The sequence below is a fragment of the Arvicola amphibius genome, chromosome 13, assembly GCF_903992535.2.
Source record: "Arvicola amphibius chromosome 13, mArvAmp1.2, whole genome shotgun sequence".
Lineage (NCBI taxonomy): Eukaryota > Metazoa > Chordata > Mammalia > Rodentia > Cricetidae > Arvicola > Arvicola amphibius.
In genome coordinates this window covers 67770688-67786767 of record NC_052059.1, presented here as the reverse complement: position 1 = coordinate 67786767, position 16080 = coordinate 67770688, and the positions used below count along the sequence as shown (strand labels likewise).

At 39.3% G+C, this 16080-nt stretch overlaps 1 protein-coding gene across 1 annotated transcript; it reads left to right on the top strand.

The window, feature by feature from the left end:
• Nucleotides 1-6943: 6943 nt before the first annotated feature.
• LOC119799877 (olfactory receptor 7E24-like) lies at nucleotides 6944-7933 on the top strand. The gene has a single exon (XM_038309712.1). The coding sequence runs from the start codon at nucleotides 6944-6946 to the stop codon at nucleotides 7931-7933; it is 990 nt and encodes a 329-aa protein (XP_038165640.1).
• The last annotated feature ends 8147 nt before the right edge of the window (nucleotides 7934-16080 follow it).

Below are 16080 nucleotides of genomic sequence, written 5' to 3'. Positions count from 1 at the left end.
GGAAGACCAGGAAGTGTAAGGGGCGGTTGGGGAATGTCTGTGGTCCGTCTCCAGGCAGCTGCCTCGGTTCAGGCACTCACTCACCCCAATGAATGATGGATCTTCTGGTAGAAAATCAGGTCTCCTTGCTGGCCAAGCAGCTCGCTGACAAAGGGCCTACCTTGCTGCAGGCAGACTATTGAAACAGAGGACCTCCCACCTGCCTGGGTACACTCAATTCCCGGTCCCAGCCCAGAGCACTAATTTTTGAAACTGTTGCTGTCATCTACAGTTTCACTTGTTCAATAGCAGCTATGACATTATCACACATTTTCATGTACTAGGTACATGTAATCTCATGAAGGCATCTAAATATTATGGGCACACATATCTGTGGATGGTCAAGAAGATGGCTTCTCATTTATCTGTAAAAATTAATATATAGAGAATATTAATATATGCTTCATTACTAGATCTATTGCCCCATGAGGACTGTAGAAACTTAAAACCCTGATTTGTTCCTTTTACTCAGACTAACAGCTCACAATTAGCTCATCCTTATGTCAGAGCAAGTTCATCTAGACTAAAAACTTTTGGAAAAACACTACAGAATCACAGGTGTGTAGCCACAGTTACTAACATGAAACATCCCAAGAAAAGCATGCCTATTCTTTACATGCCATGTATGCTGACAATAGAGTTGTGTCTCAGAGTTTTCACTGGTCACTGTACCTCCTGCCTGTCTTACTCCTGTAACCTTGGAACCCCATCTTTGGGCCTTGTAGGCTGATGATGGGTACCACAATGTTACTGAAGAACTTTGGGTGACTGTCCAGGTAGCAAGATGTCTCTGTCATGTCTAGAACTTTGGAAGTTGCTTACAATGCACTTCTTCTTAATGTAGGCAATATTACATTCTTTTTGTGTCTTTGATAAAGTTGGAGACAGATAATTATAGTTAAGTTTTCCTTAGTTATGATAAAAGATAAGGTAGATATAAAACTTTAGACTCACAAGGAGATATTGTAACTGTAATTCTTGCTTGATACCTGTTTGTTATATGTAATTTTACTATGTTAAAGTTAAAACCATCTTTTTTATTTAGACAGAAAAGAGAAGATGATGTGGGATTCTACTTTGTATGCTGTGAATATGATTTATTGTCATTGGTTAATAAACTGCTTTGGGCTATGGCAGAGTAGAGTATAGCAAGTTGGGAAATTCAGAGATAGAGGAGGAAAGAAGGTGGAGTCAGGCAGATGCCATGTAGCCACTCAGGAAGGAGGAGGTAACAAACCACAAGTCTTGTGGCAAAATATTAAATAATAGAAATGGGTTAATTTAAGATGTAAGAGCTAGCTAAATATATGCTGAGCCATCAGCCAAGTAGTGCTGCAATTAATATAGGTTTTATATATTATATAGTGATTATTCAGGTCTGGGTGACCAGGAAATGAAAATTCAGCCTCTGTTTAAACCCGTCCTCTCCTTCTACCTCCTGGGCATTCTGCTATTTGTTTGTAGACCCAACTAGGTCTCTCCTACTGGCCCTCTCAGTTCCCTCTTCATTCCCATCTTCATTCATTTTTGTGGGCCATCAATTTCCACAAACCCCATTTACCAGGGACTCTCGTAGCCACACTGGTCTCGGACTCAGGTAGCAGTTCTCACTGTTCTTCCTGTCTTTCATTATGCTCCTTCCACTCTAGTCCTGTAAGAGCTTCCTTGCAGGACCCTTTCTATAAAATGGAGACTGTACTTTTTTGGTCACTCAGACCTTAATAATCACACAAAACTCTTTTAATTAAATGCTGTTTGGCCAACATCTCAGACATATTCATAGATAGCTCTTATATCTCAAATTAACCCATTTCTGTTATTTTATATTTTACCATGAGGCTAATGGTTTGTTACCTCACATATTGCTTCTTGGTCAGCTATATGGCATCTCTTTGACTCTGCCTACTCTCTATCCCTATTCAGATTTCCCACCTGGCTTTACTTTACTGTCTTTGGCCAACCAATTTATCAACCAATAAAAGCAAGACATATATCCCACAACACCCCTCCTCCCAATCAAATTTTATTCACTGACAACTAATTTTGGTACAGAACCAGGATTTCCTCTTGCCCTTTCACCCTTGTATCTCCAGACTTACTATTGATTCTACCACAGCCTGTTTTAGGAGCCCTTCCTTCAACCACACCTACATTCCCCAGAGACTTCCATTCTTGCTGTGGACACACTCCCCTATCTCTTTCCTGGATCCTTTTGAGGCTTTCCTCCTGGATCATCTCCATTCCTTCTGCCAATGACCTACCCACAGAAGTATACTTTACCAGAGACCCTACAGCCACCACATTTGCCTAGGCTCCAGAGAGGGTACCAGCAACCAAAGAACTGAACACTTATGATAGAGAGACAAGACCATATACCAACACCAAGGTTCACCTTATACAACATAGCTCCATATGCTTAGACCCCAGTGGAAAGATACAAACATTGACAACCAAGGTAACAAACCTCCACAGGAGTCAGTAACCCTATTGCCAGAGGCCTTGAGAAATACAATATAGCTGAAGCACAATGCAAGGATTTCAAAAATAGCAATTATGAGTATGTTCAAGGACCTTACAGAGGCTATGTATAAAGAGGATGTGAATAATGAAGTCTATAAAACATAAAGAGTTGAATAAATGAAAATTTCAAGGTATAAAAATAAAATTTATTAATATATCAATTTATTTTGGGGTAAGTGAGGCTTTTGTTTTGCATGTAGAACCACTGTGGCATCTTGTCTGTGGCCACATTAGAGTTAAGAAGGCTCCATACACTAACTGGGAATTGAAGTAGAAACAATGATTGTCACCAATCATATGATTACAAAGCTGGAGTTTCGAGCAGGTCTTTTAGTGGTCAGGTGTGGCTTCAACCATCTGACGACACTGTGGCATGGGAGCTGAACACACTGGCTAGCCTTGTGCTGTCTCCATGACATCAGGGACAGGATTTAAGCAGGTGGTAGCTCCAGTGATCTCCAAGCCATGGTTTATTTTGTCACAGTATTCCCGAAGGACGAGCCAGCAAACTTGGCATTGCTGACCCTCTCTCCTTTGATTCTAAGGACTTGAATGTACCTGACCCAGGGCTCAGATTGGCAAGGGGCACCACACATGAACTACCGCATGCAGAATCCCACCACCAGGTAAGTGATGAAATCATCCTCAATGTTTGGTGAACATTGGAACTCTATGACACCCCAACCATTGGGCTGGTGGAACTTATACTCCTGCAAAGACTCAGTTACAGAGACTGATTTGGTTCATTTTGAGCAAGAGTCAGTTATAGGACTTCTGTTTCACAGCCTCGGCAATCAGTTTAGGATAGGTTATCATGAGATCATTCCCAACAACCTGAATGCCTAGACTAGCTATGCACTTCTGCTGTGCACTTCTGCTGTGCACTTCTGCTGAGCTTTCTAGTTGTTCTGGTCAAACAGGTCCCAATGGACATCATTGGATACTCTGGATGAAGGATTTATACAGGTCAGCAATGTGGTTGGGCATGATGCTGTAGTCATCAGGAGACTTGAAGTCCAGGTCATATTTTCTAGACTCTGAAGAATTCAGAGGCTGCCCACGATACCCTCCCTGGTTAGTATAACTTGCCTTCTCAATTGCATCTACATATATTTCAAGGTTTCTGTATTCTTCAGAATATTAGGTGTAAACCAGCCCTCATATCTCACATTGGTGGCATCTTTCCTATATTTCTTCCTGAATGACATTCTTCAAGTTGTGGTAAACCATAGTTCCAATGCCCATGGCTTTCTGGAAACTGGACACCTCCCTAGGCAGGATCATGAAATGTTGCATAGCTGGCTTTCTGGCAGCATGTGACAATTGTGACATTGACAATTGTGACCCACAGGATGTCCCATTGGCAGCCAAGTAAGCTGAGGGCACAGGGACACCCCATTTTCTACAACTTGTTTTTAAGACAGCCAGGGACATGTCTAGTGTGGCATTTGCCTCAAATTGGGATTGATTTTCACTGCCATCCATCACAATTACCAGTTTGTCAGTTTTCTCTTGTCCACAACATCCAGTTTCTTGCTATCTAGAGCAGCTGCAATACTTTTATTGTTGTGTTCTACAGCCTTTGAGACCTCTTCCCTAGTAGCACATTTCATCAATGTCATGGATTTCTAGGGCCTTCATAGATGTCTTTGGAGGTACTGCTGGGTACAGCAGCTGGAAGAGACCTTTAGAGGTGCAGAGATCAAACTCAACAGTGGGATTTCCTGAGAATCAGAGATCTTTCTGGCTTGAATCTTGAGAATAAACACGGTGAATTTTCAGCCTTTGGATTGTCACACAGGAAAGAAATAGGTTTCTGCAGACACAGAAGAGAATTCAGTAGAATTCAATAAGGACAAAAAAATTACTAAAGAGACACCAAACTGAAGTGAATCTAGAAATGCAAAATGTAAGAGGACAAACAAAACCCTCTAGCTAAGCTCTTGAGAATATTCATCTCTTCTGCTTACTCCATTAACACCAGGAATTCTTTAGAGATTACAATATTATGGACAAGTATGAGTAATCACCAGCTCTGTACCTTGAGCTTCTAAGGTTATTTAAGAGTAATTGGTTAGCTGATTCTTCCAAGTCATCATCTTGATCTCTGTAATCCAGGACTGTACAACCCTGTTTGCTCTTTATACAGTGTTCTGCGCCAGGAAATTCTTGCTATTATGTTCATTTTGGGATTCAGAGTGAGCTTGAGCCTTCTCAGCCAACAAACAAGACAAATTTGTCATATCCACAGCTCTTCCTCATGGCCACACAGATCCAAAGTTTAGCCATGTAAGTTCTGAGGGAATTGAGGGTGATGAAGAGATTACAAAAATCATTATTTCCTAATCATATGAGCTATGATAATTTGGGCAACATAATGGTATAACTGTAATAATATTTTGAGCCTCTCTAGGATGATTATATGTTCTTAGTTGTGATATAAGTCCTCAAATTTTCATTGAAATATCTTGTTTATCTTCCCCATACTCCTATGACAAAGAGAGCAGAAATTCTGCTAAACTAAGTTGTTTAATAATCAACTTAAAGTACTGTGGCTATGTTGATGTGGGTGATTCAGTAACTATACTTTTTTGACAAATAATACAATGCAAATTTTATCCTTTTCCAAATGGAGATGCATTTTTTCTGTGGTTTGTTTGACCATGTGGCTGTGGAAAAAGTATAAATGGTCTCTCAATTCACATATTCCCAACCAAGGCCACTGTCTTCTTTATTAGTGACAAATAGTAATATATGACAAATAGTAATATATGAGTAGTACACCTCATAGTGCATTATCTTGTAAGAATTGTAACTAGGTAGATTTCAACATTTTTGAGGGTATATATAAAGAGATGTTTTTCAGAGGAAAAGTACTAGAAATCATCATGCAAAGTAAATGGTATTTATATGTGATCATATCATAGATCCAAAAGTTTATAAAGTAATACCAAATACAAAAACAGGTCATTGGGTCCAGGTGATAATGACTGTTTTCATAGGAACAATTAACTGGTTAATATTAAAAGACATGGACGCCTATCGTTTTAAGTCTGATTGACAGTTATCACATTTTTAGAAGGTAGCTAGCTAGTGTTATGAATAGAGGAAGACAGATGAGCTTTTGAGTGATTGAAGTAATTTTGTGAGTAAGCCTGATCACTTAAAAATCAGTTGATTACTTAGAGAATAACAAGAGACAATTCTTTTAGTAATAGTGCATGCATTGTTCTTACTCACGGGAAAAATGGAACTCATCAGGGTCAGAAATCACTGTTTGCTTCTATGGCTTCATAGCCCCAAGTTACATTTTGAGTAGTTAGCCTTGTTTTACAAAGACAGAAGTTCCATATTTGCTTGTTTGAACAAATGGGGTCATTTTCTATGTATACTATGGTCATAGTTCTCTGGAGACTGTCCAGGACTGGCTTTGACTGGGCTGCTGTCAGTCAAGATTATCCTGTCTGCCAGGCAGAATTGGGCTGTTCATGATAAGATAAATGAGGGTAATCCTTCGGCTACATTCTACTTCAGGTGCTTTAATATTTTAAGCAATTATAGATTCTTTTTATTTTAAATTTATTATCTCAGCTTTCAGTTTTCCTGTATAAATATGGTACCTAAATCTAATGCATGTCTGTCCATGAAGCAATGATTCAGCTAGTACCTCTGCAATAGATATGGGAAGTTCACAGTCATACTTAGAACCACATATCAGTGTAAGCAAATACATTTTAGGGACAGCATGTGCTGTGTTGTATACTACTGAATGGGCATCGTGTTTGTTTTGTGTTAATTTAAAATGGTTTTATTATTCATTCTTATAGATATTTATATATAAATATCACTGGGAAAATCTGCCCCCTGAACTCCTGTCTGTCTTTTGTATGGATAAACCAGACAATGCAATCTTGCAGAACTACTAAGAAGTGGAAACTTAAAATATTTTTCTGAGTAGGAATTTAAAATTTTTATTTAGAGACTAGGACTTCACACTGTCAGATATATTCTAAGCAAAATAAACTTGCCCCATGCTATTGCAATAGGAAGAAACATATTTAAGTGCTTAAAATTTTTATTTTATTTGATTGTCAATTTCCATAAAGTGAGGGTTCTACAAAATATCCATTTTGTTTTAAAGGTGTTTGCTTTATTTTACTGTGACCACAGGCCAGTTGTTTACAATAATTCTGGCCTCACATAATCCAGATTATTGTATTCGGTATGGCTTTCATAAAAGGAAACACACGAGCTAAGAAGAAAACTCTATTTAGAATATGGCAATTGCCCCAACTGAGTAATTATTAATAATGTCACAATAGACCTGAGAAAATAATCAATATTTGTAGTTACTTCACTCAAATAAGAAAGAAGGTCTTTATGCATGCTTGTACCATTGTTAACAATAATTTTGTTTTCCTCTCAAAGATGTTCTCTAAATAAAAATATGCAAAACTCAACATCAGTACTAGAATTTCATTTTATTCAACTCTCTGAGGATCCAGACCTACAGATTGTTCTCTTTGGCCTCTTCTTGTCCATGTACATCTTGGCCCTGTGTGGAAACCTGCTCATCATCCTGACAGTAAGCTCTGACTCCCATCTCCACACACCCATGTACTTCTTCCTCTCCAACCTGTCCGTAGTTGATATTGGTTTCATCTCCACAACTGTTCCAAGGGTTATTATGGACATCCAAACTCACTGCCAAGTCATCTCCTACATGGGCTGCCTGACACAGATGTCACTGTTTATAATTTTTGCATGTATGGATAACATGCTTCTGACAGTGATGGCATATGACCGGTTTGTGGCCATCTGCCACCCTCTGCATTATCAAGTCATTATGAGTCCCAGTCGCTGTGGTGTCTTTCTTCTAGGGTCTTTTCTCTTTAGCCTTGTAGAATTACTGTTGCACCATTTGATAATATTAAGTTTTTCCAACTGTGAGAATTTTATTGAAATTTCTAACTTTTTCTGTGGCCCTTCTGAAGTACTTAAACTTGTTCGTTTTGATACTGTTACCAATACCATAGTCAGATTCAGTATGGGTACTCTGTTTGGGTTATTTCCTATGTCAGGAATAATTTTCTCTTACTTTAAAATAGTTTCCTCCATCATATGCTCATCATCATCAAGTGGGAAGCACAGAACCTTCTCCACCTGCGGGTCTCATTTGTCCATTATTTGCCTGTTTTATGGAACAGGGCTAGGAGTGTACTTTAGCAACTCTCTGTCACATTCTCCAAGAAGTAATGCAGTGGCCTCAGTAATGTACACTGTAGTCACACCTATGATGAATCCCTTCATCTATAGCCTGAGGAACAAGGACATTAAAACTGCCTTAAGGAAGATTCCTAGCAGAACATTCTAGCCATTGACATTCCTTATAAATTTGCATATATATATATATATATATAGAGTGTACATCTCAATCTCAGTTATTGTCTCACATTATTCTCCTAACTGATAGATGGTGGATTGGTAGTGAGATGGTTTAAAGGAATATTGGCTCCTGAATGGAGTGTCACTATTAGAAGGTGTGGCTTTGTTGGAGGAAGTGTGTCACTGTGGCGGTGGCCTTTGATGTCTCTCTTGCTTAAGCCCCCACCCCGCAGTGTGACAACCTGTTGACTTCCTGTTGCCTACAAGATGTAGCACTCTCAGCTCTAGCACCCCATTTGCCTGTATACTGCTATACTCCCTGTCATGATGATAATGGATTGAACCTCTGAAACTGCAAGCAAGTCACCCCAATTAAAAGTTTTCTTTGTAAGAGCTGTTGTGGTAATGGCGTCTTTTCACAGCCATATAAAACTCTAACCATGACAGAGAATTTTACCTGGGACTGGGGTATTGCTGTGATACGCTGGATCATGTGTTTGTTTGGAGGGATTTGGGCTTTGAAACAGTAGAATGCTTTAAGCACTGTTTAATGGCTATACTAGTAGGAAGATGAAAGTAAGAGGTGCCATTAGATATTTAAATTCTCAGGGGCTCACTCAAGAGGTTTCAGAGAATATTTTCAGTATGCAGCCTATAGATCATTCTTGTGATGTTTTGGGGAAGTGGATGCCTTATGCCCTTGTCTGTAAAGTCTACCTGAGACTGAAGTGAAGAATGTTGGATTAATCTCATTGGCAGATGAAATTTCAAAACAGCTTAGTATGTACTCTGTTGTATGAATATTAGTGGTGCCTCTAATGAAGATTTTTAAATGAAAAATACCAAACTGAGTATGGTAAAATACAGAAGTACATTTTGAGGAGAAAAAGAACACCAGGAAGTGGACTGGAACTACATCCTATGTTTAAGGAGCTAAACAGATTAAGAAATGGAATAAGAAGCCGGGCGGTGGTGGCACACGCCTTTAATCCCAGTACTCAGGAGGCAGAGGCAGGAGGATCTCTGAGTTCGAGGCCAGCCTGGTCTACAAGAGCTAGTTCCAGGACAGGCTCTAGAAACTACAGGGAAACCCTGTCTCGAAAAAACAAAAAAAAAAAAAAAAAAAAAGAAATGGAATAAGAGGAGTGGTGACCTCAGGGCAAGAGCCTACCCAACTAAGTTTCCAAATTGGAAAAAGTTATTAAAGAAAATCTTGGGGCCAGTCTCGTCCAACCCTCAAGTTCCCAATTTTGCCTGGCGATCGTGTCTACTTCCAATATTCAGGAGGATTACTATTTTGGGAGTTCACCTTCTTATTATCTTCTCAAGGATCCCAAATTTATAGGCTTGATGTCCTTTAATTATGGCTAGAAACCGATTATGAGTGAGTACATCCCATGTTCATCTTTTTGGGTCTGGGTTACCTCACTCAGAATAGTGTTTTCTATTTCCATCCATTTGCCTGCAAAATTCAAGATGTCATTGTTTTTTACCACTGAGTAGTATTCTAGCATGTATATATTCCACAGTTTCTTCATCCATTCTTCCACTGAGGCCAGGCATGTGTCAGTGGTGTCTCTGGATAGAGATTTAGTATAGAAGCATTTTGTGTAGCTGTGAAGTTGGAAGCATGGAGATTCCAGAGTTGTGGGACACCTGCCAAGGAGAGTTGCTACCAGCCCAAGAGACAGAAGTATGCTGCAGTCAAACTGGAATGGAGCTGGAGATCTAATGAGCATTTTGACATCAGACATGGAAATGTAAAGTTTGGAGATTGCTTAGCTGGTTTTGGGTCTTGCTTTGATCCAGTTTTTCCTCACTATGCTAGCTTCCCTAAAGTTTGGAATGGTGATATACTGTGCTATGATATGCTGAAAGTATGTGATCTACACTTTGATATTGATTCTTATAAGAAGATTATGGTTAAAAGATTACTATGCATCTAAGAAGCAGCTTGTACTTTGAAACAAGTTTGAGACTGTTACAGACTATGAGGACATTTGAAGTTGAACTGCACACAATTCTGCATTACGAAATGGCTATAAGCCTTTTGGAGCCATGGAGTGAAATGTGGTGGTTTAAAATAAAATGGGCCTCAAGGGGAATGACACTATTTGGATGTGTGGCCTTGTTTGGAGGAAGTGTGTCACTGTGGGGATGGCCTTTGAGGTTTCTTTGCTCAAGCTTCCCTCAGCGTGGCAGCCTGTCCACTTTATATTGTTGTAAGATGTAGCACTCTCAGCTCCAGCACCACATCTGCCTGCATACCATCATACCCACTGTCACGATGATAATGGACTGAACGTCTGAAGTTGTAAGCCAGTTAACCCAATTAAATGTTTTCTTTATAAAAGTTGTCATGCTTATGGTATTTCCTCATAGCAGTAAAAACCCCTAACCAAAATGGGTAGTTCTATTAATTATCTGTCCCACCAGATGATCTTCCAGAATTCAGAAACTTCATCATAGAAAAGGGAACTTAGGATATGTCTTGATCTGAGGGAAAAGGCTCACATGTATGCTGTTCCAGGCCAGTCTTTTTTCTCATTTTTTAATTAAAAATTTCCATCTCTTCCCCTCCTCCCCCTTCCCTCCCCTCCTCTCCACCCATTTCCCCACTCCCTCGCGCTCCAGGCCAAAGAGCCATCAGGGTTCCCTACACTATATTAAGTCCAGGGTCCTCCCAACTCCCCCCAGATCCAGGAAGGTGAGCAACCAAGCTGACAAGGCTCACAGTGAGCCCGTTCATGCCGTAGAATCAAAGCCCATCGCCATTGTCCTTGGCTTCTCAGCCTCTACCATCAGCCACATTCAGAGTCCAGTTTGATCGCATGTTCCATCCGTCCCATTCCAACTGGTCTTGGTGATCTCCCATTAGTTCTGTCCCACCATCTCAGTGGGTGAACGCACCCCTCACAGTCTTGACTTTCTTTCTCATGTTCTCCCTCCTTCTGCTCCTCATCAGGACCTTGGGAGCTCAGTGCAGTTCTCCAATGTGGGGCTCTGTGTCTATCTCCACCCATTGCCAGATGAAGGTTCTATGGTGATATGCAAGATATTCATCAGTATGGCTATAGGATCTGGCCTTTAAGGACTCCCTCTCCTTAGCTGCCCAAGGAAGTAGTTGGGGGCATCTCCCTGGATACCTGGGAATCACTCTGGACTCAAGTCTCTTGAAAACCCTAAAATGGCTCCCTTAATTAAGATATATGCTTCCGTGCTCCCAAATCTACCCTTCCTATATCTCATCCATCCCATTCCGCTAAGCTCTCCCCATCTTCCCCTTCACACTTTTATCTCCCCATATTCCCTTGCCCCCATCCCACCCCACCCCCAAGTTCCCAATTTTTGCCTGGTAATCTTGCCTACTTCCAACATCCAGGAGGATAACTATATGTTTTTCTTTGGGTTCACCTTCTTATTATCTTCTCTAAGATCACGAATTTTAGGTTCAATGTCCTTTAATTATGGCTAGAAACCAATCATGAGTAAGTACATCCCATGTTCATCTTTTTGGGTCTGGATTACCTCACTCAGAATAGTGTTTTCTATTTCCATCTACTTACATGCAAAATTCAAGAAGTCATTGATTTTTACTGCTGAGTAGTACTCTAATATGTATATATTCCACACTTTCTTCATCCATTCTTCCACTGAAGGGCATCTAGGTTGTTTCCAGGTTCTGGCTATTACAAATAATGCTGCTATGAACATCGTTGAACAAGTGCTTTTATAATATGATTGGGCATCTCTTGGGTAAATTTCCATAAGTGGGATTGCTGGGTCCTGGGGTAGGTTGATCCCAAATTTCCTAGAAACTGCCACACTGCTTTCCAAAGTAGTTGCACAAGTGTGCATTCCCACCAGCAATGGATGAGTGTACCCCTTACCCAACAATCTTTCCAGCAAAGGCTATCATTTGTGTTTTTGATTTTAGCCAATCTGACAGGTGTAAGATGGTATCTCAAAGTTGTTTTGATTTGCATTTTCCTGATAGCTAAGGCGGTGGAACATGACCCCAGTGTCTTTTGGCCATTTGGACTTCTTCTGTTGAGAATTCTCTGTTCAGATCAGAGCCCGATTTTTAAATGGGTTAATTAGCAATTTAAAGTCTAGTCTCTTGAGTTCCTTATATATTTATATATTTTAGATATCAGACCTTTGTCAGTTGCAGGGTTGGTGAAGATATTTTCCCAGTCTGTAGGCTGCCTTTTTGTCTTAGTGACAGTGTCCTTTGCTTTACAGAAGCTGCTCAGCTTCAGGAGGTCCCATTTATTCAATGTTGCACTTAATGGCTGTGCTGCTGGGGTTATACGTAGAAAACAATTCCCTGTGCCCATATGTTGTAGAGTGCTTCCCACTTTCTCTTCTATCAAGCTCAGTGTGTTCAGATTAATATTGAGGTCTTTAATCCATTTGGACTTGAGTTTTGTGCATGGTGATAGATATGAATCTACTTTCATTCTTCTATACGTTGACATCCAGTTATGCCAGCACCATTTGTTGAAGATGCTTTCTTTCTTCCATTGTGTACTTTTGGCTCCTTTATCAAAAATCAGGTGTTAATAGGTTTGTGGGTTAAGATCCTGGTTTTCTATTCGATTCCATTGGTCAACTTCTCTGTTTTTATGCCAATACCAAGCTGTTTTCAATACTGTAGCTTTGTAATAGAGTTTGAAGTCAGGGATGGTAATGCCTCCAGAAGTACCTTTATTGTATAAGATTGTTTTGGCTATACTGGGTTTCTTGTTTTTCCATATAAAGTTGATTATTGTCCTCTCAAGATCTGTGAAGAATTTGTTGGGACCTTTACGGAGATTGCATTGAATCTATAGATTGCCTTTGGTAGAATTGACATTTTTACTATGTTGATCCTCCCAATCCATGAGCAGGGGAGATCCTTCCATTTCCTGTATCCTCTACAATTTCTTTCTTCAAAGACTTAAATTTCTTGTCAAATAAATCTTTCACTTCCTTGGTTATAGTTACCCCAAGATATTTTATGCTATTTGTGGCTATTGTGAAAGGTGATACTTCTCTGATTTCCCTCTCTGCTTCCTTATCCTTTGTGTATAGGAGGGCGACTGATTTTTTGGAGTTGATCTTGTATCCTGCCACATTACTGAAGGAGTTTATCAGCTGTAGGAGTTCTTTGGTGGAGTTTTTGGGGTCGCTTATGTACACTATTACATCATCTGTAAATAACGAAAGTTTAATTTCTTCCTTTTCAATTCGAATCCCCTTGATTCCCTTATGTTGTCTTATTGCTATTGCTAGAACTTCAAGCACTATATTGAAGAGATAAGGAGAGAGTGGGCAGCCTTGTCGTGTTCCTGAATTTAGTGGAATAGCCTTGAGTTTCTCTCCGTTTAATTTGATGTTAGCTGTTGGCTTGCTGTAAATAGCTTTTATTATATTTAGGAATGACCCTTGTATCCCTAATCTCTCCAAGACCTGTATCATAAAGGGGTGTTGAATTTTGTCAAATGCTTTTTCAGCATCTAATGAGATGACCATATGATTTTTTCCCTTCAGTTTATTTATATGATGGATTACATTGATAGGTTTTCATATGTTGAACCAGCCCTGCATCTCTGGGGTGAAGCCTACTTGATCGTAGTGGATAATTTTTCTAATGTGTTCTTGGATTCGGTTTGCCAGTATTTTATTGAGAATTTTTGCGTCAATGTTCATGAGTGAGATTGGCCTGTAATTCTCTTTCTTGGTTGAGTCTTTGTGTGGTTTAGGTATCAGGGTAACTGTAGCTTCATAGAAGGAATTTCGCAGTGACTCTTGTGTTTCTATATTATGAAATACCTTAAGGAGTATAGGTATTAGGTCTTCTGGGAAGTTCTGGTAGAATTCCGCATTGAAACCATCTGGTCCTGGGCTCTTTTTGGTAGGGACGTTTCTGATAACAGTTTCTAATTCTTTGCGACTAACAGGACTATTTAGAGCATTTACCTGGTCCTGGTTTAACTTTGGTATATGGTATTTATCTAAAAAACTGTCCATTTCTTTTACATTTTCCAATTTTGTGGCATACAGGCTTTTGTAGTAAGATTTAATGATTCTCTGAATTTCCTATGTGTCTGTGGTTATGTCCCCCTTTTCTTTTCTGATCTTATTAATTTGCATGTTCTCTCTCTGCCGTTTGATTAGTTTGGCTAAGGGTTTGTCAATCTTGTTGATTTTCTCCAAGAACCAGCTTTTTGTTTCATTGATTCTTTGGATTGTTTTCTGTGTTTCTATTTTGTTGATTTCTGCCCTCAGTTTGATTATTTCCAGTCTTCTACTTCTCCTAGGTGAGTCTGCTTCTTTTTTTCCAGAGCTTTCAGGTGTGCTGTTAAGTCACCAATGAGTGCTTTCTCCGTTTTCTTTAAGTGGACACTTAGTGCTATGAACTTTCCTCTTAGCACTGCTTTCATTGTGTCCCATAGGTTTGAGTATATTATGTCTTGGTTTTCATTAAATTCAAGAAAGACTTTAATTTCTTTCTTTATTTCTTCCTTGACCCATTGTGGTTCAGTAGTTGACTTTTCAGTTTCCATGAGTTTGTGGGCTTTCTGGGGGTAGCATTGTTGTTGATTTCTAATTTTAAACCATGGTGATCCAATAAGACACAGGTGGTTACTATTATGTTTTTGTAACTGTGGAAGTTTGCTTTGTTACCAAGTATATGGTCAATTTTCAAAAAGGTTCCATGAGCCGCAGAGAAGAAGGTATATTCTTTCCTATTTGGGTGGAGTGTTCTATAGATGTCTGTTATGTCCATTTGGTTCATTACCTTCATTAAGTCTTTCAATTCTCTGTTAGGTTTCTGTCTGATTAACCTGTCCATTGGTGAGAGAGGAGTGTTGAAGTTTCCCACTATCAGTGTGTATGGTTTGATGGCTGCCTTGAATTCTAGAAGTGTTTCTTTTACATAAGTGGCAGCTTTTATATTAGGGGCATAGATATTCAGGGTTGAGACTTCATTCTGAAGGATTTTTCCTGTTATGAGTATAAAGTGTCCCTTTCCATCTCTTCTGATTGATTTTAGTTTGAAGTCAACTTTGTTAGAAATCAGTATGGCCACACCGGCTTGTTTCTTATGTCCATTTGCTTGATAAACCTTTTCCCAACCCTTTACTCTGAGTAGGTGTCTGTCTTTGTGGTTGAGGTGTGTTTCTTGTAAACAGCAGAATGTTGGATGCTGTTTTTGTATCCAATCTCTTAGCCTGTGCCTTTTTATAGGTGATTTGAATCCATTGATATAAAGTGATATTAATGACCAGTGGTTGTTAACTCCGGTCATTTTTTTGTAGTAGCGTTTGTGTGTTTCCCTTCTTCTGGTTTGCTGGTGAAGGGTCGCTAGATGCCTGAGTTATTGTGGGCATTGTTGGACTCCTTGGTTTGTGATTTTCCTTCTATTACTTTCTGCAAGGCTGGATTTGTGGCTACATATTGTTTAAATCTGTTTTTGTCCTGGAATATCTTGTTTTCTCCATCAATGGTGAATGCAAGGTTTGCTGGGTATAGTAGTCTAAGCTTGCATCCATGTTCCCTTAGTGTCTGTAGCACATCTATCCAAGCTCTTCTGGCTTTCATGGTTTCCATTGAGATGTCAGGTGTAATTCTGATAGGTTTCCCTTTATATATTACTTGACCTTTTTCCTTTGCAGCTCTTAATATCTGTTCTTTATTCTGTATGTTTTGTGTTTTGATTATTATATGGTGTGGGGATGCTTTCTTTTGATCCAGTCTATTTGGTGTTCTGTAGGCTTCTTTTACATTCATTGGAACATCCTTCTTTAGGTTGGGGAAGTTTTCTTCTATAATTTTGTTGAATATGTTTTCTGGGCCTTTGAGTTGTAATTCTTCTCCTTCTTCTAACTCAATTATTCTTACGTTTGGTCTTTTCATGGTGTCCCAGACTTCCTGGATGTTTTGTGTTAAGAATTTGTTAGATTTCTTTTCTTCTTTGATCTGTGAGTTTATTTCCTCTATAGTATCTTCAGAGTCTGACATTCTTTCTTCCATCTCTTGTATTCGGTTAGAAATACTTGTCTCTGAAGTTTCTGTTCGTTTACTCAGAGTTTCCATTTCCAGTCTTCCCTCAGATTGTGTTTTCTTCATTACCTCCATTTCATTTTT

Excerpts from the sequence above, each read along its gene's own strand:
- LOC119799877 (XM_038309712.1), top strand. The coding sequence starts at position 6,944 with ATGCTTGTACCATTGTTAACAATAATTTTGTTTTCCTCTCAAAGATGT.